The sequence below is a fragment of the Podarcis filfolensis genome, assembly GCF_964270895.1.
Source record: "Podarcis filfolensis genome assembly, chromosome: 10".
Classification (NCBI taxonomy): Eukaryota; Metazoa; Chordata; class Lepidosauria; order Squamata; family Lacertidae; genus Podarcis; species Podarcis filfolensis.
In genome coordinates, this window is record NC_139612.1 from 24,190,068 (window position 1) to 24,215,001 (window position 24,934).

Genomic DNA, 24,934 nt, shown 5'->3' on the forward strand with positions numbered 1-24,934 from the left:
AACACGGCCCAGGAGGAAGGAGCGGAACCACTGTATGACAGTGCCTCCAGCTCCCAGCCCCTGAAGACGGTCCAGAAGGATGTTATGGTCGATGGTATCAAACGCTGCTGAGAGATCCAGCAGAACTATTAAATTCATACCCTCACTCAAATAGTAAAAATGTGCCTACAACTTGGGCTCATCATTTGCAGCTGAGGTCTGCTGGTTGATTGTCAGCTCTTTATAGTAAATTATGTGGAAATTGTATTATAGATCTTTTGGTGCAAGGCGAAGCTGCACCATATCATCTAGAAAATGTTCTGTTCTGGCCTCTTTCCAGTGCTGTTTTTCTAGAAAAAAAGAGGTGCCGAAATTCACCATGAACATCTCCTCCCTTGATCTCTTCACATGGCAATGGTTTCCACCAGCAATGGTGCCAGAACCCGCCTAAGAGGAGCTTCCACTGAGATGGCTGACAAAAATCCCTGCCTCTTTCTATAGAATACATTTGTTACCATATTGATAATGAGCATCTTCCTGCTCCCATCAAGGAGGAAAGGAACTTATGTCTTCAACCTTCTTGAATTTGGCTCTCTTCCAAGTGTTTTGGACTCAGTTCCCATTGATAAGAAGATAAGAAGAGCCCCACTGGATCTAGTCCAGCATCCTATTTTCAAGGACGATTTGCCTAGGCCTGATGGGAACTGCAGTCCAAAACGTGTAGTGGGCACCAAGTTAGGAAACGCTTATTTAGTGACATGTGACCGATCATGCTTTTCTATGTAATCATCCCAAGCTATCTTTTGCTAGGTCTCTGATTCAGCTTGCTCTCGAATATGCCTCTGCTTAGTTCAGAAATACATCAACAGCACTTGAAGAGTTGTGTTTTATACCCACTCTCCCTGGCACCCATACGTTAGAGTGCTTTTGTATAATTGCTTTTGCACTCTTGTGACAGGATATTAATCTGCCATTTTAATCCTTCATTACACTTCTGAGGCAAGGAGATTATGTACATTAGATTTTGATGTGTTTAAACATCAATTGTCACCGAAGGCTGCTGTTAGAAAGAAATTCAAGGCAGGAATGACGCTGAGATCTTTGTGATTCAACATAAATACACACAGCATGGAAGCATTTCACTTTGTTCTCAATAAAAGGAAAGCCAAGGCAAATGAACTTTGGAGATTTTTTTGCTTGGTAATTATTGCTCAATTAGCTTTAATTATGACTTGACAGTAGAAGAGAAGTATTTTGAGATTTTTGACTAAAATAAAATAAAAGCTATGCACATATATCTAGTTCCTGGATGATGATTATTTTTTTAGATTATTCTTTTAAAGATTTAGAAACATGGGGCCCTGTTTAGAATTTAGAAAGATGGGGATTCTCTGAATAACACTATTTCTTAAAGGGTAGGAGATAGCAAAGCAAATGAAACAATAGGCGTAATTTCATTGGCCATTTGCACCATCAGTCAGTGGCTTGATTTCAACATAACATAACACTTAACTATGGTTTAGTGTTACTCATGCGCTCTCCCTTCTTTGTCCTTTTTTGATGCAACCACGAGGAAGAGATAAGAAGCTTTCATTTCTGTTTTCAACTAAGTTCAGATGCCATTATGTAAACAGTGGTATATCAAGCCAGGATCCGAAACTGTTTGTCTGGATTTGCACATAAGGGCAAGCCAAGGTTACTTGAAAATGGAATTCCCATGCAATGTTCATGTTTTGAAATTAATGGTCAGCTAAGGCACTCGAGTATTGACTAGAAATCAAGATACTGGAAATAATACATTTTGCTTCTCACAGCATGAGAGGGAGAGCACACTCTGATCTTCAAGATGAGCAACGCTTTGCCTCCTAGTTTATTTTGACAGCATTCAGACACAATGATAGACTGTAGCTTAGCATTACGGGAACAAGCTTCGAGCTTGTTGTGAGTTTTCTGCTCCCTTCTCCTCTTCGGACCAGAAAGTTTTGCTTACAGTTTATATATCTTCATGACTCAAATCTCAGGAAGCCAGGCGCGAAAAGATGATTTAAAATACAACCATGACTTCTGAGCCAATATAATTATTGAGGTGAGCACTGACTCATGATGAGGAGTAAGTAGTTAGTCATAGCAGGTGGTGATAGGACACAGCATGGTTTCCATGAGTTGGTTTTGACCTCTCACGTTTGACAAGCACTGCTTGTGGGGGGGGGGGATTTAGGATAACTGAAAGACAAAGTTCTCTGTGACATAGAACCGGCTGATGGAAATGTCTTATGGGGCCATTCTGGCAGCCTTATCTGGTTCCTTGCCCATCTTATGCACGTTTAGCAGAAGCCTCACAGTTACAAGAGAGGGGACAATCTGCCATCCATAATATAAAAACCAGCTCCCAACTCCAGTGTGACTAAGGAACAGAAACCAGGGCTGGGCCTTGCAGAAGAAGGGGCGAACCTATGACGATGGAACTGGCTCCATTTCCTAAGACACCCATTGAAGTCTCTAGTACCTAGTACAGTAATTAGACTGCAGTTTGGGACACAGCTGCTGCTGGATGGTGGAAGTGGTGGATTCCAGGCCCTTCCTCAGATCATGTGCTTCTAATAAGCAAGTTTAGCCTCTGATCCTTGAGAAGGGGTGGGGAACCACATGACCAGGGGACCAATGTGGCCCTCCACAGGCCTTTCAACTCGGCCCTCAGAACTCTCCCCAGACCATGCCCTGTTTTTGCTGGGCTGGAGTGTGTGCTTGTGTAATTCTTGCTTTTCTGGATGGAAGACAGAGGGGTGTGGGGGTGTAAACTAGCTTATAGATAGGTAAAATGTACTTTCATTGCTCCTCCCACTTTTCCCTTTGGCCCTGCCCACTGCTGACATGTAGCTTACTGACAATATTGCCTAGAAGGGTTCCCAGGTTTAACCCTTCACTCCCTCCTAAATACATAAATGGCTATCACTCACGCCTGAAGGCAAAAGTAGCAAGATGTCATGTTATCTTTTTCTCCCTCCCACATCTTCCATTCCTTGACTTTTCTTGCATCTCATGAGTGTGTCACTCTTCTAATTATGCTTGAAGACATGAATTTATCTTTGGTTCCTTGCTCTGTGGCCCATTGTGAACTTCATGCCATGATTTCCTGTAGAACATAGCAAAGCTAAGGCATTTTTTCCCTTCAAATTGTACATTGTAAGCTCCTCAAGGCAAGGACTTGACTTGTTACTCTGTAAAGCGCCATGGTGGCATTATATTATGGAATAATAATAATTATGATATGGAGGTAATATCTGCCCCCTCCCTACAACCTTATGTTGCATAGCTCTGCTTTGCCCAAAGGAGCCCCATTTAGTGGTTCTGGAGTGGACAACATGATGGTCTTCATCCGTTGTTGTCCTCCAGCCTCCATCAGCCCTGACCAGCATGGTCAATGTTCATGGATAATGGACATTGTAGTCCAGCAATGTCTAGAAGGCACCACGTTGGCTACACCTGTGAAGTGGTAATACATTTCCATGCGCAGAGCTGCCTGAAATCGATGCAATGTCTTCCCACCCATTCTGCATATCGTAATGATGAGCATGAGTCTCGCTGCACACAAATTGCGCCGGTTCTGCTCGATCCGCACTGCTCATTTATCGGTCAGAAAATTTCCACCCTCATTATTTTCACTGACTGCAATGCAATCTATTGTATTTCCCCTCTCATTACTTGCACTGGCTATAATAATCTAACACAGCCAAGTGTTCGAGCTGCTATGTGTGCAGCTGGATGCTCAAGCCATGATTATCTTCCTACGCCAGCTTATACTTTGTTTACATTTTAATGCTATTAAAATTCTGCTAGATTGGAAAGGTGTTTCGTTATATTGTTATAGCAATCTAAACAAGAAGATAATGTTCTATTGACTAAGCTCACTTTGAACGCCCTTGCAGCAATGGCTTAAAGTAATTGACAGCTACAGTTTTATTAAAAAATTCTATTATATAGGACATTCAGTAGCTGCCTTGTACCAATAAACTCTATTGTTAGCATCTCAGGCTATCATTCATCCTGTTTCAGTGGTACCTGAATTGTGCAACTTCAAAAAAAGTAGTTCTATTATGAAGCATAAAGACTCCACATAAAATTTGCTTGTAGAAAGCCTGGAAGGCAGTTGTAACCCTAGTTAAACTTGACACCTTTTCAGATATCTGTGCTATACCTTGTACTTGGTACAATATATACAGTATATATAAAATGGTTTCTCAACAATGGAGCAAACCTTGCATGAAAGTGAGTACTGGTCTCACGTGGCTTCAGTATATTTAAAAGGTAATACAGTGCCTGTCTGGTCCCAGTGGTCTTGGAATTTGCTCAGGGCTTATTAACACTTTATGTGCAAATGAGCTGGCCCACACTTTCGTTTAGTAGGCTCGCAAACATGGGTTACTTCTGATTCTTTGCACTCCAAGGAATAGCAGGTTGCAGCAGTATTCAGGAATGCTTTTTCACCAACTGGAAAGAGGGTTGCAATGCTTTTTATCAGGACCCAAATCAAGATGCTGGTACTTACCTTTTAAAGTTGTACATGACTTGGGACCTCAACACCTGAACAAGTAAGTGCCTATTTCACATAAACTTCAACATTTCTCCAAAGGAAATAGGGACACTCCAAACAACAACAACAACAACAACAACAATTTTATATATACCCCACATATCTGACTGGGTTGCTCCAGTCACTCTGGGTTGCTTCCAACACATATAAAAGCATAACAAAACATTGAGCATTTTAAAACTTCCCTATACAGGGCTGCCTTCAGCTGTCTTCTAAAGGATCAAATCAGAAACAGGGTTAGCTTCTGTAAATCTGGGAATGTCCCTGGAAAATAGGGACACTTGGAGAGCCTGTTTCCATACCAATGTGTTTTGTTGTTCCATAACCTGTGTTTTGTTGCTCGGTCCCTGCTCCTGCCAACCTAGCAGTTTGAGAGCACGTCAAAGTGCAAGTAGATAAATAGGTACCACTCCGCCGGAAAAGTAAATGGCGTTTCCGTGTGCTGCTTTGGTTTGCCAGAAACAGCTTAGTCATGCTGGTCACAGGACCCAGAGAAGCTGTCTGTGGACAAACGCCGGCTCCCTCAGCCAGTAAAGCGAGATGAGCGCTGCAACCCCAGAGTCGTCTGCTACTGGACTTAACGGTCAGGGATCCCTTTACCTTTACCTTTGCTGAATATTCTTCTTTAGTTGCCTACTTTTTTGGAGATACAATACTGATGCCCTGGGTTTGCAACATCACATGATAAACAGAAGCATGGTGAGTTGTGGCAGGAATCAAACTCTCTTCCTATTTGCCGTATTTGAATACTGGGAAAGATCCATCTCATACTCAGCTGCATGTACTGTGTGTTTGCAGGAGAGGGTGAAGACTGCAATCCACATGCACCTATGCAATGTACATTGAAAGTGGTATTTGAGCAAGTGAAAAGGGCCTTAATCTAACATCCTTGACAGCTCCTTCAAGTCCTGGGTTAAAAGCTGCTTTTGTGGTTGATATTCTCCTGCTTCCTGGGTGAAATACAATTCTCCGAAGGAAGTCTGAGGCAGATGAAAGAAGTGGTTGAAGAAATCTTTAAATGCTAATTAGATTTAAGGTCTTGAACTTTAAAGTGTTTAGGAAGAATAACAGGATTACACGGCACCAGGCAGTGCAGAATATCTTATTATTTTAGCAGACTACTTCTTTGAAGTAATTGTAGTCTGTATCAAATGTGTCTTTGTCTCTAAGAAGGCAATAAAAAAATCACTCAGTTAAATAAATGTTTTAAGCAAAGTTATTTGTTAAACGGTAATAAATAATATGGCCAGTGCTTAAAAAGTCCCCATTATAGTTGTGTTCACATGTGTATTTACACACACACATACGGGATGAGTTGAAAATTGAATTATCACATCTCTAATGTTAGAACATGTCATCTGTGGTCCCTTTTATCACGGGCAAAATATCCATGAAAATCAGAATAGAAGGTGCTGTGGATAATCTTTCTGGACCAATAGACTTCAAAAGGTGTAGCCATGTTGAATATGTTTTGGAAAATTTGAGACTGTATAATAGGCATGGTGAGCCTCAGACCTGGAGGCCAAATGCAGTCCTCCAGAACAGTGGCGTAGCGTGGGGGGTGCAGGGGGGCCCGGCCGCACCGGGCGCAACATCTGGGGGTTAGGGTTAGGGGGTGCAAATCCACGGTTTAGGGGCGCAAATCCACAGGTTAGGGGGCGCAAATTACTTGCCTTGCCCCGGGTGCTGACAGCCCACGCTACGCCACTGCTCCAGAAGTCTATCTGACCACTGGATCCTCAGCCACAACAATCACCAGACCACTACTGCATTTAGGTTTCGTATTCTGGTATTTGGAGGTGAACTACTGCTTGTGCAAACTAGTTTCTCGTGCACAGACACTACTGCAGACTACAGGAAGGGAGAGAGGCAATTGGAACATGCAAGTGGGAGGGAGTGGATGAACCCAACAGCCGAGCCGTGCTTTTGTTGCTACAAATGAAGCAAGCCAAACTCCGCCTATAATTTTTAACTGTGAAGCCCTTATTTCTGAATGTTGCCCATTTTATTATGGAACCTGATGATCTCTGAAGTCAGTTTGCATGGGAAAACGGATTTCCAATCTCTAGAACACTTTATGGTCCCCAAGAATTGGTGGTCTATACAGTACCTGTTATTGACCCTGTGGATTTATGTGCTTCTTGTCTAGATTGTTTTGACAGATGGCTCCTGGTGCTTCTCTGGAAAAGTGAAGAATGACTGCTTCTTGACTGTTTCCTTTTCCTTTTATAGGTCTAGCTGTGTCTCTGCAGCTGCTACACGGAGACATTGAACAAATCAGGAGGGACTACACATCCATGTTTACCCATGGAGTATCGATAACAAGAAAGCTGGGCTTTTCCAACATTATCATGCCAGGTGGGTTAAAGACTCAAGATAAGAAAAATCCTATCCTAAAATGGGAATTAAGCTCTGAGGTGGTTGAAAAGACACTTGTCAGCTGGATCAGGAAGCAGATAGATAGCTAGTGCAGCAAATTGTACAGCAGACTATATATGTTCCTATCAACCCTACTTCTGCAAAGAGGTGGGCCATGGGATTTTATACCAGCTGGTTCTTCTAAATTACCTCTAAGGGAAGCTATAGCTAAAGGGCATTGCAGCAGCTACTCCATGAGGTTACAAAGGATGATAATGGAAAGTTAACTTATTTTTCCTTGATGATTTTTGTAAAGCTTAGATTTTGCATCTTCCATGATTAAGCATGCTTGCATGGAAATAAATCGTGCAGAAAGCAGTAGGATCTAATTCCAAGTAAATCTTTGTACTTCTGGTCCAAGCCTTTGGAATTTCTGAATGACTGGTAAATCATACCATGGCAAAAAAAGTTTGTGTGTCTGTGTGTGTGTGTTTTAGGGCAAGCAAAACAGACATCGGGGAAGAACAGTCTAGACTTGAGCATGTCCAGGTAGGCATGATTGACAATGGAATGAAGAAAGCAGGAGTAAAGTTAGGATGATAGGAAGTGGAGAGGTTAGGGTGTCAAAGCAGTTTGATTTAGGTGCTTAGGCAGCAGCTGGCTTGCGTAGACAGGAGTGCGTAGCAAGAATTTCTGGGAGCTTTAGCTCTGAGAATCAAATGGAGTGTAGCTATAAATCATCCAGTCCCAGACACAGCAAGTATTGGCAGAGAACCACGAGTTCCTGTTGTTAAATGTTTGAGACTATTGCACACTTAATTGTTGAAAGCTAATCTCAGAGCTTTTAAACAGATAATTCTCATTTTTGCTTGGTCTGCATTTTTGCATGGTGTACAGAAGCCAGGAAGAACCCATTTTGGATACTACGTAGGTCCTTCCTCCCTTTTATTTCCTGTTCAGCTTTATGTTGATTGCAGGGGTGAAAGGTTAATCTTCTGCCACGTCCTGATTCTGTCCAGAATACCATGCAGATGATTCAAAGAATCTTCTCCCCAAAATACATCATAAATAACTGCTTGAAGTTCAGTGGTTTCTACTTGCAGTCCAGCTTTCCTTACCTTTTTCTGTGGTGTTGTAGTTTGGTAATTTGAGAAAATGCCATCAAGCACCCTGGAAGCTGGTGTAACTGATGCTAATGAGTAACAGCTTTTACCGAGCACCAGGCATCCCTATTAGCTCTATTCCATTCTTTGCTAGCGGTGCATGATATAGCGGCTCTCTGCTGTGCGTTGTCACATTTTCCTCTGGCTGCTATAAATAATTTTTCTTCTTTTGACTTCCCATTGTGAGACACAGTGATGTTCTGTGCCACTATGAAAATGCACATTACAGCGGAGCAGTGTGTGGCCAGCCGCTGGTAGACTTCAGCGGCTATCTATAAGCTGCGCTACTGCAGCTGTGATGGGCTTTGCTTAAAAATATAGATTTTGACATCAGCTTAGTAATTGGCTCCATTCTTTTGTGAGCCTACTGAACCACTTTTGTGAGGATACGGCACATGCTGTAAAGGATATTTTTTATTTGAATAGTGATCATCGTATCTTAATAAGAATGAATGTTTGTTTTGCTAATTGCGGTCAGGCAATATGGAAAATGAAAAGCAGAAGGTTATCCTTTCTGTCTGTATCTCCTGCAGTGTAGGATAGACTTTGTTCCATGAGTAACACACAGCTTTAATCAGATGGGATGGGCAACCCACAGGACACAGGCAGCAGTGGTCGGGAGAGTCACAAGCTACTTTAAATGAATTCAAATCTCCAGGGCCTGGTGAGCTGCACCCAAGAGTACTAAAGAAGTTTACCAATGTAATCTCAGAACCTTTGTCTATAATTTTTGAGAAGGGGGGAAAGGAAGACCCAGATATCTACCGACTGGTCAGCTTGATCTTGATACCAAGAAAGGTCCTAGAACAAATAATTAAACGGTCCATCTCTGAGCACTTAGAAAAGGATGCTGTGATTACTAAGACCCAGCATGAGTTTCTCAAAAATAAGTCATGCAAGACAAATCTCATTTCTTTTTTTGATGAAGTTACAAGCTTGGTGGATCAGGGAAATGCTGTGGACATAGTGTATCTTGATTTCAGTAAGGCTTTTGACAAAGTCCCCCATGATATTCTTGCAGAGAAGCTGGTAAAATATGGGCTGGATAAAGTAGCTGTTGGGTGGATTTGTAGCTGCTTGACCTGGCTTACTGATAGTACATGTGAAAAGGATATATGAGTACAGTGTGATGCAGCAGCAAAAAATGCTGAACCTATTCTAGCCTTCATCAACAGAAACATAGTGTCCAGATCAAGGGAAGTCATAGTACTGCTCTATTCTGTCTTGGTCAGACCACACCTGGAGTACTGTGTCCAATTCTTGGCACCACAATTTAAGAAGGAGATTGAGAAGCTGGAATATGTAGTGGAGGGTGACCGATATGATCAAGAATCTGGAAACCAAGCCTGATGAGGAATGGTTGAAGGAGTTGGGTATGTTTAGCCTGGGAAAGAGGAGACTGAGAGGAGATATGATCGCTATCTTCAAATGTTGCACTGATGTTTTGCTTTTGGCATTTGGTTGTTCACTGTGGGAAACAAGTACTGGACTAAATACAACTTTGATCTGATCCAAAAGAGCTCTTACGTTCTTAAACAGGACTATTATTCCTATATATCATGCGCAAATATAGTTTGTTGGGAAGAGGAAGAAGTGTCAGAGACTCAGCCATAGGCTTCAAAGTGCAGATAGATTTATAATCAGCATCCCAGAGAATATTATGTTGAAATCATTCTATTATGTTGAAATCACAAATCATCTGATTTTGTGTATGACCCTTGTAAGTCTCAGATATCAAGCAATTAAACCTTAAAGCTTCGGGTGTCAGTATTTCCCAATCAATTTCCAGCTCTTTTTAGACCCATCCTAGACCCCATTGATATAGGGAAAGCCCCCAGAAAATCCTCTTCTCCTTCAACAGCAGTAAATATTATTTTCTGCTTAGGGGCCTTTGTAATTAATCAACACTACAGAGCTCAGATGCTGGGTGTGAGCACCATCTACAGGGAAGTATTTTCATCAGATAAAAGTCTCCTTGAGGAATTGTGTTATTTGAATCTGTTTCTGTCCTCTCTGTACTCAACTGACTCTGCTATAAATCAAGAAGACAAAAAAAAGGTGTTGGATTTGTACAACCGGAATGCAGTTATTTCTTTTAAAGGGCTTACCATTATGAGATTACGCCCAAACTTGGAATGCAAGAACTGTGCCTTAGATTATTAACTGTGTTAAGAATTTAATTTCCAACTCTTTCAGATATTTGCTGTACATTTGTCTCCTGTTTGTTCCTTGTGACTTAATGAGTGTACCTGTACAAATTGGGTTCTGGGAGTACTGTCTCACATTAATTTTTATTGTTGTTACAGTATTCCAGTATTTATATACCACTTTTGAACAAAATGATGTTTCTGAAACAGTTAAACCTGTTTGGTTTTGGTTTTTTAATGAAAATATAAAACAATTCAGGTTGACTCCCCAAAAGGTTTTATACGTCTCAAAAGGAGCAGAAATTAACCTCTTGAGGAAGAGCAGAACATTCCACAGCTTCACAGCCAGAAAAACTAACAGAAATGCTATTCTAGAAGGGAAGGTCCCTGGAGCAAAGACCTGGCAGGCTTATACGGGATAAGAGCCTTAAAGGTTAAAACCAGCAGTTTGTGTTCGGCTCTTCAGGTGTTCTAGGACAAATGTGATCAAATTGCTGAATTCCACTTATTCCAGCGTGCTTCCAGGGAGTCACCATATCTAACTGAAAACTCCAAGGGTGCAAAACTCTAGAAAGGAAAGGACTGCATCTTTGTGCTATGGATGCAGTCTCTGTCCCAAAATGAGAACTAACACCAGGCTGAAAAGGACCAAGAGATGGCCAGAATCATCCAAAAGCAGAATCATCAATCTCATGAAAGAGAATAATGTTTCACATGTTCTCAGTTCCTTAAGCAAGAGGAACTTCTAAATGCGGCCTTTTACTAGATCAGTTTTCTGGTGACTCTGCATGGATTGGAGAGTCAGTGGTGTTTCATAATACAGTGGTACCTTGGTTGTTGAACGGCTTGGCTCCCGAACAAATCGGCTCCCAAATGCTGCAAACCCAGAAGTGAGTGTTCCAGCTTGCAAGCGTTTTTCGGAAGCCGAATGTCCGATGCGGCTTCCGATTGAGTGCAGGAAGCTCCTGCAATCAATTGGAAGCCACGCTTTGGTTTTCAAACGGTTTCGGGAGTTGAACGGAACGGAATAAGTTCGACAACCAAGGTACCACTGTACCTGTCTGATTACAAACATGCAAACATTCAGCATAGGGGGCAGCCCAGATCTAATCTGTAAAGCATTATCTGTTTCCAAAAGTAACAACTGCTACCCAGCAATTACTGCTACCCAGCAATAAAGCTCAGCTTTCTTTCTCCTTAGTTGGTTACACTGAGAACTGCCGTATTTTCTCTTCTGCAACACACATACAACAGGCAGAACCCTGTCTCAGCCCCTTCCCTGCCAGGCAGGTTTGCCACAAATTTCAGTAACAAGTACCCACCAGCCTTCGAGGTCATTATGCAAGCAATCAAGCTGTGCAGAAGCCCCAAGAGAGTCATCTCTTCGCTTGATGCAACCCAATATTATTCCCATAATAGTAATATTCTTCCATTCTTGCAGTCAGAAACTTCTTGCTGATTGCAAAGTCTATAAAATTCAATTGGGAACCCCTCCCCTTTACCAGAGTCCTTTGTCACAAAGTTTTTTCTGATTGTGTTAGCTATCGAAAAATAAGTTTAAAGCAATACAGTTAAGTAAATAGGGCTTGAACTATAACCATCCATAAAACTGTTATGATCTGTGGGGAATGTAGCCTGTATTTCAGATGCTGTTTATTTTTTTTATATATGAATGAAAGTAGGGACGATGCCTCATGTCTGCCAATGAATTTCGGTTTTCCCAAATAAAATCAGCAAATGAACAGGTGTCTGGTCACACTCGGTTCAATAAGTTCAATAAATGCACAATTACTTTTATCGCAGCCACTCCACTCTTTATTTCTTTTTCCTCCCGTGACCTTGATTTATTGGATTCACTGTGTGTTTTGTCAATAAAGGGTTGAGCTTGGAGTGACAGGGAGAACAATGTGCTCATAATGCAACTGTGTTTGATTTCCATTTTGCTGCTCTGGCAGGAACGCAACCAGCACCGGGGATTTAATGTGGGGTAGCTGTCAGGAATACCTGTTTCACTTTTGCTCTGCAGGAGAGGAAAACCTGTGCCCCTTCAAAATATTTTATGGGGTTGCAAATTTCATCAGCCCCACCCAGCATGACTAAATGTCAGGAATGATAAGAGTTGTAGTCCAGAAACTTTGCTAACCAGTCATAGTCTGCCAAGAAAGTAGTATGTGTAGTTTAGAATATTCTTTAGAAAACAAAACAAAAGAATCCTAACACTTTACTTTGGAAGACTGTTCCCAAGTCCAGGGAAGATGTCTTTAAAATTTCTGGAGTACAGTGGTACCTCAGGTTAAGAACTTAATTTGTTCTGGAGGTCTGTTCTGAACCTGAAACTGTTCTTAACCTGAGGTACCACTTTAGCTAATGGGGCCTCCTGCTGCCGCCGCGCCGCCGCTGAGCGATTTCTGTTCTCATCCTGAAGCAAAGTTCTTAACCCGAGGTAATATTTCTGGGTTAGTGGAGTCTGTAACCTGAAGCATATGTAACCTGAAGCGTATGTAACCCAAGGTACCACTGTATTTAGCTTGTTATATATTTTATCTTAGGACTTCATTTTTTCAGGGATTGTTGATGATCTTTCTTTTTTAAAAAAGTGGCCATGAACATAATTCAAGTAAAACGAAATAATTGGGTAGCTGACAAAAAGTGTCCAATTATCTAAGTTTTCCAACTCTTTTTAAAGGATTGGGGCTCACTTCAAGTAGACCACTTCTTTTGGTGGGACAAGCTGCTGCCATCACATAACTCCAAGAAGCTTGCACTGACTGCCCATATGCTACCAGGCTTGGTTCAAGGTTTTTGTATAAACATACAAGGCCCTTAACAACTTGGATCCAGGATATCTTAAGGACCACCTGAATCTTTACATCCCTGCTCAGTCACTGAAGTTTCTTTTTTTTTCTTGGAGGGGGGGTAGGGAGAAGTCACCATATCCACCAGGAGCAGTGCATTCAGTACTGTGGGCCCAATTCTGTGGAACTCTCTCCTATCTGAGATAATAGTAATAATATTAACAACAACAACAATAACAAGAATAATTTTATGCCACCCATCTGACTGCATTGCCCCAGCCAGTTTGGGCACCTCCCAACAAAATATTAAAAACACAGTAAAACATCAACCATTAAAAACTTCCCTGAATGGGGCTGCCTTCAGATGTCTTCTAAAAGTCAAATTGTTGTTTATTTGTTTGACATCTGATGGGAGGGCATTCCACAGGGTGGGAGCGACTACTGAGAAGGCCCTCTGCCCCTATAACTTCACTTCTCGCACTGAGGGAACCGCCAGAAGGCCCTCAGAATTTCACCTCAGTGTTTGGGCTGAGCGATGGAGGTTTATGCACTCCTTCAGGTATGCAGGCTATTTAGGGCTTTGAAGGTCAACGCCATCGCTTTGGCAGGCTTAGTTGAACTTCTGGTGCCTGATGAAGACTTATTTTATGTCAGCAAGCATTTTAAGTAATTTTTTAAAAATTCTTTCTAATTCATTTTAAACCAGTTTTATCTCTGTTTCACCTTTTGTGATCCTTTATGCTGCTCAGAGACTGCAGTGATAAGTGGTCTGTGAACAGCTGAAATATGTGAATGCGCATTGATCCATGTACATGGTGTGTACATGTTCTGGGACCATGGAATACCAATTCTACATGGAATGCCAATCTGTGTGACGAATTGTTCACATTTCCAACCACATCCTAAAGCATATTGAATCATCGGTGATTACCTTACTAGGGGATGGAGGCATTTCAAGATGGCCTACGTTTGTAATATAGGGTTGAATCCAACATAGCCACTGTGCGAGTGGAACATAGTTCTGCTCTCACAGCGTGACTTTCCCTTCCTCTCCTCTCCTCTCGTCTTTGCTACCCTCCCTGTAGCCTGTCACATCGCCTCAAAATTTGCCCCACTGGGTTGGGTAAGCCTCTAGAGCATAATTTGGGGAGTATGTGGGGACTGCTGGTGGGGAGGAGAGGGATGGGAAGCCCCACTGTATGACTGAAACACCACTTGCACAATATTGGAGCCCATAGTTTTTGATATTGAAGTATTTTGTGATAGGGTACAATGGGAAGGGGGTGTTCATTGTATTAATGATATCGTCTTGTGCATACAACATACATTGGAGGGCTGGGCACCATGACAAATCGGGGGTGTTTGTTTGCCTACCGTTTGCACCTATATTTTGGGATATGAACCTGGCTGTTCCTAACTGCTGCAGACAAGATAGAGGTGCCACCATTCTTTTTCGGCTGTGACTCCGATCTGGTGGAACGCTCTGCCACAAGAGACTAGGGCCCTGCGGGACTTGACATCTTTCTGCAGGGCCTGCAAGACAGAGCTGTTCCACCAAGCCTTTGGCCAGGGCACAGCCTGACTCCCTCCTTTGGCAATCTTCACAGAACTCTAGCCCAATGGTTGCCATCAATTTGATTTGAATTAATTTTGTAATTAAATTATTTTAGAATGCTGTATTATTTTATTGGTGTTAGCCGCCCTGAGCCTGGCTTCGGCTGGGGAGAGCGGGATATAAATAAAATTTTATTGTTGTTGTTGTTGTTGTTGTTGTTGTTGTTGTTGTTGTTGTTGTTGTTGTTGCTATGTGAGCACATACAAAGTCTTCTTACCAAGCTTCTCCACACAGGCAGGCGCTATGTTACATCCTTCTCTCGGGGTGTTTGGAGTCCTATGTATTGACCTCTCCCTTTCAGCTTTTTCAAGCCTTTTTCAAATATTCTGTGTCTGCTCTTATTAGGTATTCTATTGGGAACTCTTTCTTTATATATCTACACTCGCTAATTGCCAAATGGCTTTTCTTGAATTGAGATTTGGGCTTTGTATTGGTATATGCATCTCTGGGCAAATGCACGCATGCTTTGCTTAAGATCTAGTACGACTATAACAGATTTACACGAGGAATGGATTATGAAGTTATTTCCAGCTTGAATGAGTCTTGATTGTTTTTTGTCTTTAAGCATAGTATTCCCAGTCACTTTAATATTATCTGCAGCATTAATTAAAATGCTTCCGGCTGTGGAATGATGATTCTCTCCCTTAAAATAATACATACAAAATTAGCAACCAGCTTCTAAGACACTTACTGCTCTTGTCCTTTGTTCTGTTATAGAGCAATTATTGAAACACAGTTCGCTGCATAGTGGAATTTATTTTGTTCATAGTGCCTGTCGTAATATATTTTTATGTATTAAATAGGATTGTAACCTGGCTAAAGAAAAGTTACTTGAAAGGACCTCAGCTGATTGCATGCTCGCTCCTTCCTCACTCCACGATACAAACTGCTGCATGCAAAAATAGTTGGCTTAACTAATACCTTCAGCTCCCCTCCCCTCCTTTTCTTTTTTTTTTAAAGATGGGTGTGTGTGCTTTTTTCAGCCCAAGGACCAGATCAAGAACTGGCTCACTATCCACAGGCCATTTTGGGCAGATGGGTAGTGCTATCAGCTGATAGGCATTGGCAGTGGGAACCTTTGAAGTTGTCCATTTGCAAAGTACATTTGCAAACGAATGTTTCACCTTTGTGGGCCAGCAAAGCTCCCTGCAAAGGAATGATATTGCTTTGCAGACACGGTTTGATTTCAAAGCGCATCTGCAAATGGACAGCTTCCCGAGGCTCACTGATGGACACCATCAGCAAATCCCTCTTGGCAAGGAACAACTGGGAGTGCACCTCCCACCCACCCCACTTCCGGGAGAGATGCCATCTGTATGTTCAGCTGATGTGGAAAAGAGCTCTGTGTGCATACAGACAGATGTGTGTAGTGCAGAGGGACCCTGACTGAGCCAAAGGCCTCCCTCACATACATTGGTATTCGTAGTTTTCTGCCTTGCACCAATGGAGTCCTATTGCTGCAAGAGTGTTGTTACACCAGCATGGTCTTGCCAGCTTAATGTTGTGTTACAGCAGTACAAGGGGTTTAGGATGAGCCTTACCCTGTCCTGTGGGCATGTGCCTGAGAGAGGATCATGCTCTGATTATACAATTCTTGCAGAACGGATCCCATCTCATCATTACTATTATCTCTCTCTCTCTCTCTCTCTCTCTCTCTCTCTCTCTCACACACACACACACACACACACACACACACACGGTGTGATTACAGAGTAAATTTTATCTAGCACTCCTTCCTTCTGGGCTTATTACCCAATTTTGTATTACTTTATTTTGCTATTTAAAGCGAAGATCAAGGCTGTGTTGTTTCTGCTTGGGTTAATCTTCAACTGTTTCTTTCCCTCTCCTGCAGGTGAAATGAGGAATGACTTATATATCACAATAGAAAGAGGAGAGTTTGAGAAGGGAGGAAAAAGTGTGGCTAGGAATGTAGAAGTGACAATGTACATTGTGGACTGTGGTGGTCAAATCTTAAAGGTATTTTTCTTCTTCAAGCTTTCTCCTTAACCTTTCCTATTGTGTATTTTATTCTAAATGGTAACCTTCTGCAATCAATGACAACCCATAGATTTTATAACAATGTACACAGTCCAGCTATCCAATAGAGAGAAATATGTACACTAGGTATTCATGGGGTCATAATCACAGCTATCAAGCACACAAATTGCAACTTCTAGTTAGGCCTACGCAGCTTGTGTGACCAAGCTAAATGCAGCCCATGAATTATACCATGGCCTGCTGGACCTTCATAACCTTGCTTCTTTTGCAGTCCCAGGCAGGCCAAAAAATAAATAAATGAGGGAACTTATTGAGCCTTTGCTCGAGACTGTCAACTTTGCTTGAGAAGGTCAATGAAGGGTTGGCAATGTTCCGTAGATGCTTTTGACGTCTTTTTTCCAGAGTCCATGTTAATTTTGGCTCTAAAGTAATGCCTTAAACCTGCTTTCTTTCTCTCTTCATCAGGATTTTATCTCTTTTGGCTCTGGAGAGCCACCAGCCACTGAATTTCACTCCTTTGTGCTTTACCACAACAACAGTCCCAGGTGGGCTGAGCTGCTGAAACTTCCTATTCCTGTGGATAAATTCAGGGGAGCTCATCTTCGCTTTGAATTCCGACACTGTTCCAGTAAGACCTATTCATAAGTTGTAGTGCTTTGGAGTTGCACTAGGCAGTCTCGGAGCTTTTCAAATGCTTTTCGTGCGCACTGACTTAAGACAGATTTTCTACTCTTTGCAGCTTACTGGGAGAGGGAATCACATTTGAAAACCAGCTATCCACTGGCATTAACAGCTTTGCCTTAGCACTATCCTGCAGAAAGGGATGGGTTTTCTTCCATAACTATTGAGTGTATGAAACTCTTTACCAGGCTACGGGTATTTGTAGCTGTAAAGGTTTTCCTCAATATCTCTGCCATTATTATTTGCCTTTCTGATAGTATTTGTTTTACCTAAATACTTTTCACCCCTATGAGGGTTGGATGTAAATGACAATTCTATCAAACACAGTTGAGAAAAAATATCTGAAATTCTATAAGCTAAAAGCTTCCTGCCTACACAGACTGCTAGGGGAAATAATTGGAAGGTTCTAGAGCAGGGGTGTGTTCCTCCAGATGTTGTTCGACTCCCAATTCCCATATTCTCCACAGGCTCCCCCAGCTTTGTGCTAGAGCAGGGGTTCCCCAGCTGTGGTCTGCAGACCACTATTGGTCCACAAGCTTTATTCAGGTGCTCCATGGCATGTCTGTAAAAATACAATTAAAAATCATACAGCACCTAGCATAGCACATTACAAGCAGAAATATCATTACGTGGTCCACCATGACCTCTGGCAATTTCCAAGTGGTCTGTGTGGGGAAAACTTTGGGAACCACTGTTCTAGAGAGTTGCAAGGGTTGTGGGCTCAAATAATAGAATTATTAGGGAAGTGACATGTTTATTCCATGAGGTAAAACAAGAGCACAGAAATAGGAGCAAGTGGGTGATTTTTTTTCTGGAACATTTTACATTTTTCTTTTCTTCAAAGCAATGTAAGGTGATATTGAAGGAGAGCCACAATTTACAGTTTTAGAAGTCTTTGCCTTCTCTTCTTCAGATCTCTCACATTTGTATGTGGTGAACAAAATGGTCTGAGAATACAGCTTGCTTCTCCTTATCTCTTGCATTCTTGACTGTTGTGGAAAGGGATTGTTTAAAGATCTCTGCAGGTATTAGCTAGCTAGGATTTATTCAACTCTTTTAGTGACCTCAAGATCTGACTTTAGATTAGTTTCTAGTTTGGCTAGGATATAGATGTATTTCATCAACTTTTCTTAAAAAAAACATCACAAATAGTGATGTAAGTACAGAGTATTGCTCTTATGTTCCTAGCAAGCTGTCGCTTTTAAGCACGCTTACTTGAAAGTAAGTTGTTTTGAATTTGAATTTTCTTGCATTTTAAATATATCCAGAATCAGGGTAAGTATTTTCAAAATAGTTGGTATAATTCTGTAATTTGGATGAGTCAGGGATTGTGCTCAGTAAAGAAAGATGAATTGGAATGACACGTTATTAATTATTTTAGAACCGATGCTGCCATAAGGAAGTAGCTGCCTACAGTATTTTGGGGAATGATTCCGATCCTGGCCATGAACTATTTCCTGCATAGATTTATGCCATCATGTTGGCCTAGTTCACACATCATGAGAAGCTATAGTTCGTCTTCAGCCATGGCTTAATTGTGAATGTACCTCCCCCTGCTGCATAGGTCCCTCTCCACCTTACACACCCACACAGCCATACTCACACCCTGTGCCTGTACAACACAAGCAAGCCATTGTATGATATCACATTGTCCAAACCTGGACCGCAGTTTGTTTTAAACAAACTAACCATGAACACTAAGCCAGAAATCAAGTTCTTGGTTTATTTCTGACTTAACACTCACATAGTTTCAGTGTGGACAGCATGGCAAGCTGTACTGTGTATTGTTTGAGCTGCCCAGGCGCCATGCATGCTGGGAGAAAAGCCGCCTGCGGGAGCTACGCAACAGGGGCAATGTACATGTAAGACTAAGACATACTGGCTTATCACAACATGGAGATGAGACCATTGTAAGTTTCCTCCTTCACGCTCCCATGCTCCTGGCAGCCTTTGTTAGTCTCAGTTTTAATTGAAGCATGTCCAAATGTGTCCTATCGCATTGCTTTCTGTATGAGTTGTGGCTGTTTGCTGGATTGTGTCCTATTAGTAGTTTTGTAGGTTATGGATTTCTCACTATGGCAGAGGGCCTTCTCTGTAGTGGCGCCCACCCTGTGGAACGCCCTCCCATCAGATGTCAAGGAGATGACCTTTAGAAGCCACCTGAAGGTGTCTTCCCTGTATAGGGAAGCAGTTTAATGTTTTATTATGTTTTTATGTATGTTGGAAGCCACCCAGAGTGGCTGGGGAAACCCAGTCAGATGAGCGGGGTACAAATTATTATTATTATTATTATTATTATTATTATTATTATTATTATTTACATTTCTGACTTTTGGTTGTGGATGAGTGCCAAGTTATATATGCAACTCTGCTTTCGCTGAATCTATGCATTCTCATTTCCAGCCTGGAATATGGTGGATTTTTAATTTATATATGTGTTTCAGCAAAAGAAAAGGGGGAGAAGAAGTTGTTTGGTTTTTCTTTCGTCCCTCTGATGCAGGAAAATGGAAGGACACTGCCAGATGGCACTCACGAGCTCATTGTGCATAAGGTAATTTCCACTGGAAAGCAGAGGGAAATGTGATTTATTTCAAGAGAAATACTCCAAATGCCTAGGGCTGCCCTTAGATTTAGGCAGATTGAATCAGCTGCCAAAAGAATGCTAGGCTTGTCATTGTGCAAAATATCCTCTCATTTTATCCTTTCAAGCTTATGTTATTGGCTCTTTAAATCTTGTTATGCATTTCAATGCAGTACCTCGTACTGTGAAATTTCCTTATTAAATACTGCTCCTGTTTTGCTAACGTGTTGCATCTAGGTTGGCCAAATTCCCAACATTATCTAGAAAGTTTCTCTCTCTCTCTCTCTCTCTCTCTCTCACACACACACACACACACACACACACACCCTTTTAGCCACACTGAAATTTCTGTGCATTTGCACGCACGAAAAAGTTGCCTGTGTATCTTCTCCCTGATAACACCGCATGTGCTTAGCAACGGTGTGTGTGTTTTTCCCAGTTGGTCAGAGCAATGAAAGTTGTATGATTTAGGCAGTTGATATGGGCTAGAGCTGAGGACACCAAGGGCTTCTCCCTCTTGTCCTGCTGTTTTCCCTCTGGGAAAATCACTCTTTAGCGCTCAATCGGAGCAAACAGCAATTGGGTGTATTCCGATTTAGAGCTAAAGAGTGGGCTTTCCCAAGGGAAAGGATCGTGGCAAGGGGGAAACCACTCAGACCCATGCCTAGAAAGTGTGGGTCAAGTGGAAAACCACTCAGACCCATGCTTTCTAGGCATAGGGCAAGTGAAAGTGTGTACGAGCCCCCAATATGACCGGAGAGAAGAAGATAGCAGTAATCAAGATGAAAGCTTACCAAGGTGTGGACTACAGGGGGCAGACAGGAAGGACCACTTGCCTGTAACTGGACTGAATATAGGAGACAAAGGGAAGAAGATTCAAAGAAAAGCCATAGCTATGTACCTGTTAATAGGATGGATGGTGATGTTAGCAGATAATCAGAGTCAATAGACAGAGGGTGAAGTGAGAAGAAAGGTGTCCTATGTCTTCAGTTTATTCATCATGAGTCAACAACAAAGCATTTGAGTAGAAATATCAGAGGGGCACTTTAGAGTTGTGGGGCTGGGATGAAGAGAGATAGCAGAACTGGGTACTGAAAGTGTGTGGTATTGAATGACGCGGGATGTAATGAAGTCACCTTGGGACAGTGTTTAGAGAGAATATACAGTACTAGAGGGTTAGGAACAGATCATGAAGGAAACCCATTGGGAAGAGGTAATTAGCACATTATGCCATTCTCCAAAGAAAAACAGTTTTACGTGACAGCTTTGTGTTACGTTTTTATCTCATTTTTATATAGCAAGTTGAAATGCAAACTTAACTTAATTATTCCCCCAGTGTGAAGAAAATGTAAGCCTTCAGGATTCTAGTCGCTACCTCAAATTCCCCTTTTCAAAGGGGCATCTCCTTTCAAATAACCACCAAGCAGTAAAAACCACTAAGGAATCATTCTGGATAACATCTTTCCTGTGTTCGACTAAGCTTACACAGAACGGTAAAGTAACATGTTGGTTATTAAAACAGTGTAACAGCCAGTTAATGTAACAGGTGAGGTTCTTGAAATCGGGATATGCTTCTAACATGTCGTTTTAATCTTTGCAAGATAGACACAAATGATATTGAATAAACCATTGGTTTTATCAACACACTATTAAAGGAATTTGTGGGACTATTTGAGAGCAAAGTAAAAGCTGACATAGGTTGAATGTAGTGAACCTGGAATCAAAAAGTACTGTTGGATTTGCCTATTAATTGTTCTCTTGCTTTTTAAAAGCAATATCCTTATAATTAATGTTAATTAATTGCATTAACAGCTTGTTTTAGGGATAGGTAAACATCCTAGTAGGGATCAGGATACAGTCACGACTTTGGTGTGGTTATCTGTTAGGGCTAGTAATCTTGTCTATGCATTAAGCATAGCACACCAACAGATCTACTGAAATACAGCAAGCCCACAATTTACATACATTTAACTTGTGCGCGTTAATCTTTACATACTTGGCAAATAAAAATAATAAATAAATAAAAAGGGGGGGGAGAGGACATCTAGGAAAAAGACTTCAGCAATCCCAGTCGCTTTTGCACCCAATGTGTTTTGTGTATATGCAATTTTGCCTATGGGCATGATTACCCGAACGTAACCTCCGCATAAGTTGCAGACGTACTGTACGTGGAATTTTTTTAAAAAAGACAAACGTTTGCCAGTGTGATCTATTCATAAGTATGTTTCATTAGGTTCAGTGGGATTTAGCTGCTGATAAGTGCTGTTGATGACACTTTGACATGCCTAACTTTTGCTGGGTTGTGTCTGTTGCCTTTTCGCTCCCCTACTCCCACATCATGTAGATAAATCACACATTTGTTGCATCTCTAGCTATACACTGTCTCTGTTGCTCTGTGTCTTTGCTTTGTAGGAGACATGCTTGACCTTCTTAAGTGGCGAGCCCACCCAGAAAAAATTGCCGGCTGCCTCTCAAAATTGAAAGAAATTGATGGGTCAGAAATAGTAAAGGTAAAGACTCTTTTCACTGTTTGTTTTGCATTCGTAGAGAAATGTAATTTCCCCAACAGGTTATATAATAAAGAAAGCTTATTAAATATGTATTTCTTAAATTTCTCTTTCATCAAGTTTCTCCAAGATACACTGGACACTTTATTTGGAATTTTAGATGAAAATTCTCAAAAGTATGGCTCCCAAGTATTTGATTGTTTGGTAAGGTATACTTAATTATTCCATACAGTCTTATTTTAATTTTGGAAGTTGACTTCCAAAAGCACTAATAAACACCACTGTTGTTATTCTTAGGTTCACATAATTAATTTGCTGCAGGACAGCAAGTTTCACCATTTTAAGCCAGTTATGGACACCTACATTGAAAGCCACTTTGCAGGAGCACTTGCATACAGGTAAAGGTATATACACCCACCCCACTTCTGTGATTGTGATCTGTTTTATCAGTTTAGAATTTACCATTTTTAATTGTTGTAAGCTGCCATGGGACCTGCTGGTGAAGGGCAGGCAGTATGTGTAACAGTAGCACAACTAAATGGTTGCACATTGTACAATGACTGGTCATCAATTGACTGAAGGTAGATTAAATTAACTGATCTAAATAAAAGGGCAGTAGATCAAAATAAAATTCCAATGAGCTGATAAATTGATTGAGAATATATATATGAGAGAGAGAGACTATCAGCTTGAAATCAGTTCAGTTCTACTATTTCCATTGCCATTAATTGGTTTTCTACTTTTTGCCATAATGCTGTGTAATGCATATGTGACCCTTAAAACAAACCCTAACCGTGTCCTAACACCTAGAAATACCATATTTTTCGTTCTATAAGACGCACCAGACCACAAGATGCACCTAGTTTTTGGAGGAGGAAAACAAGAAAAAAAAATATTCTGAATCTCAGAAGCCAGAAGAGCAAGAGGGATCGCTGCACAGTGAAATCAGCGATCCCTCTTGCTGTTCTGGCTTCTGAGATAGCTATGCAGCCTGCATTTGCTCCATAAGACGCACACACATTTCCCCTTACTTTTTAGGAGGGAAAAAGTGAGTCTTGTAGAGCAAAAAATACGGTACTTAATTGTAAAACGTAAGAGGAAATATTTAACTGTAAAACGTAATTGTAAAACAACCAGGTCTAGATTCTGATTTGTGGTGCATTTTAAAACCAGTTTCCTGGTTTGGATGTTGTGGTAGTGAAACTGGCTTAACAAACCCTGGGCATCTTCAGTGAAGTTGGGTGCTCAAGGACAAGAGGGGAAAAGACAAGGAGGAAGTGCAAAGATACATGGCTCATTCTCTTCCCTAGTTACAGGAAGGGAGGCTGTGAGCAGAACAGAATTTGTCCAGTCAGTTTCTAGGTGGCAGATACATTTCCGGTCTCAAGTTAGGAGGCCCCAATGGGAGGATTTCCCATGGCTAAACAGTGGTATTTGTAAATGCCTTTTGGGGCAGTCCTAAAGCTGTGCCCCTCTTGGTTTCTGGAGCACATAACCAGATCAAGGCTGTTTCAAAAAGAAACAATTAGCAGATCAAAGGAGATAGTTGAAGGAATGCCTTCCTATTGTTCTGGGCGGGAGATACATATCTACGTTAGACAGATACATCCTGCTTCTCTGTTGCCTTGGGGCTACACGTAAATTTACCACTTAACATACACGCTGTGGACACGAAGCTTAGATTGGAGTCTCATGTAAAAGGAGAAATGCATTAAACTTTACAGCCCTTGATCAAAATCGGCTCCCAAGGAAGAGATATTTATATCTAAGGACGCGTTTTTTGTCACAGAGTGTAAATTTAACCGTAGGCTTTCTGGATAGTTGCCAGTATTTTGTTTGTTAAATTTCCCTTGCTAGGCATGTTTGCAAATTTTCATAGCTAGCCAAGCGCATTGACCATAGGGACCTAAGACGCTATCTTGCAATGAGTCAGATCGTTGGCTCATCTAGTTTGGTGTTGTCTACACTTAGATCAATCTTGCCTTTGCTGACTGCAGGAGGTCTTCAGGATTTTAGCCAGGAGCATTTCCCAGCCATATCAGGAGATGCCAGGAATAGAATCTGGGACATTCTGCATGCAATATGTATTCTCTTTCACTGACCTAGAGTCCTGCGTCTAAAGCAAGGTTTCTAAAACTTGGGTCCCTAGCTAGCAGGACCAGTGGTTGGGGATGATGGGAATAGTATTCCGAAAACAACTGGAGACCCAAGTTTGAGAAACTCTGCTCTCAAGACACTCCTGTGAAATGAAACTGTAAACAACAAAATCAATTTTTTTCTAAGTATCCAAAAAAAAAAAAAAGGGATCTTCTTTTGTATTTGCTCTTTAGTGGCATTACTTTGAGATTCCAACCTAAGCTTGCCACCTAATATTCATTTATCTGGGACATTGCGCCACTGTATTGAATGAAACTTAGTTTAGAGTAGATACTTCTAGGACTGCACTTTAAATTACTTACATTATTTTGATCTGTTTTAGACGTCGTGTAATCCAGTGTGTTATTTAAGTCTTTCACACT

General features: G+C 41.4%; 2 protein-coding genes across 9 annotated transcripts in view; both read left to right on the forward strand.

Moving 5' to 3' along the window:
- LOC310743932 (uncharacterized protein) overlaps positions 1-24,934 on the forward strand; it is a 419,281-nt gene that overhangs the window by 264,372 nt on the left and 129,975 nt on the right. The gene's annotated exons all lie outside the window — the stretch shown is intronic.
- The window catches only part of DOCK4 (dedicator of cytokinesis 4), a 250,389-nt gene that overhangs the window by 139,198 nt on the left and 86,257 nt on the right, over positions 1-24,934 (forward strand). For all 8 annotated transcript variants that reach the window (XM_083574292.1, XM_083574293.1, XM_083574286.1 and 5 more), the window contains exons 13-20: positions 6,803-6,928; positions 16,501-16,625; positions 17,112-17,274; positions 19,772-19,878; positions 21,245-21,401; positions 22,321-22,418; positions 22,536-22,619; positions 22,713-22,813. In XM_083574292.1, the coding sequence (XP_083430418.1) occupies positions 6,803-6,928; positions 16,501-16,625; positions 17,112-17,274; positions 19,772-19,878; positions 21,245-21,401; positions 22,321-22,418; positions 22,536-22,619; positions 22,713-22,813 (961 nt within the window). The remainder of the gene's footprint in view (positions 1-6,802; positions 6,929-16,500; positions 16,626-17,111; positions 17,275-19,771; positions 19,879-21,244; positions 21,402-22,320; positions 22,419-22,535; positions 22,620-22,712; positions 22,814-24,934) is intronic.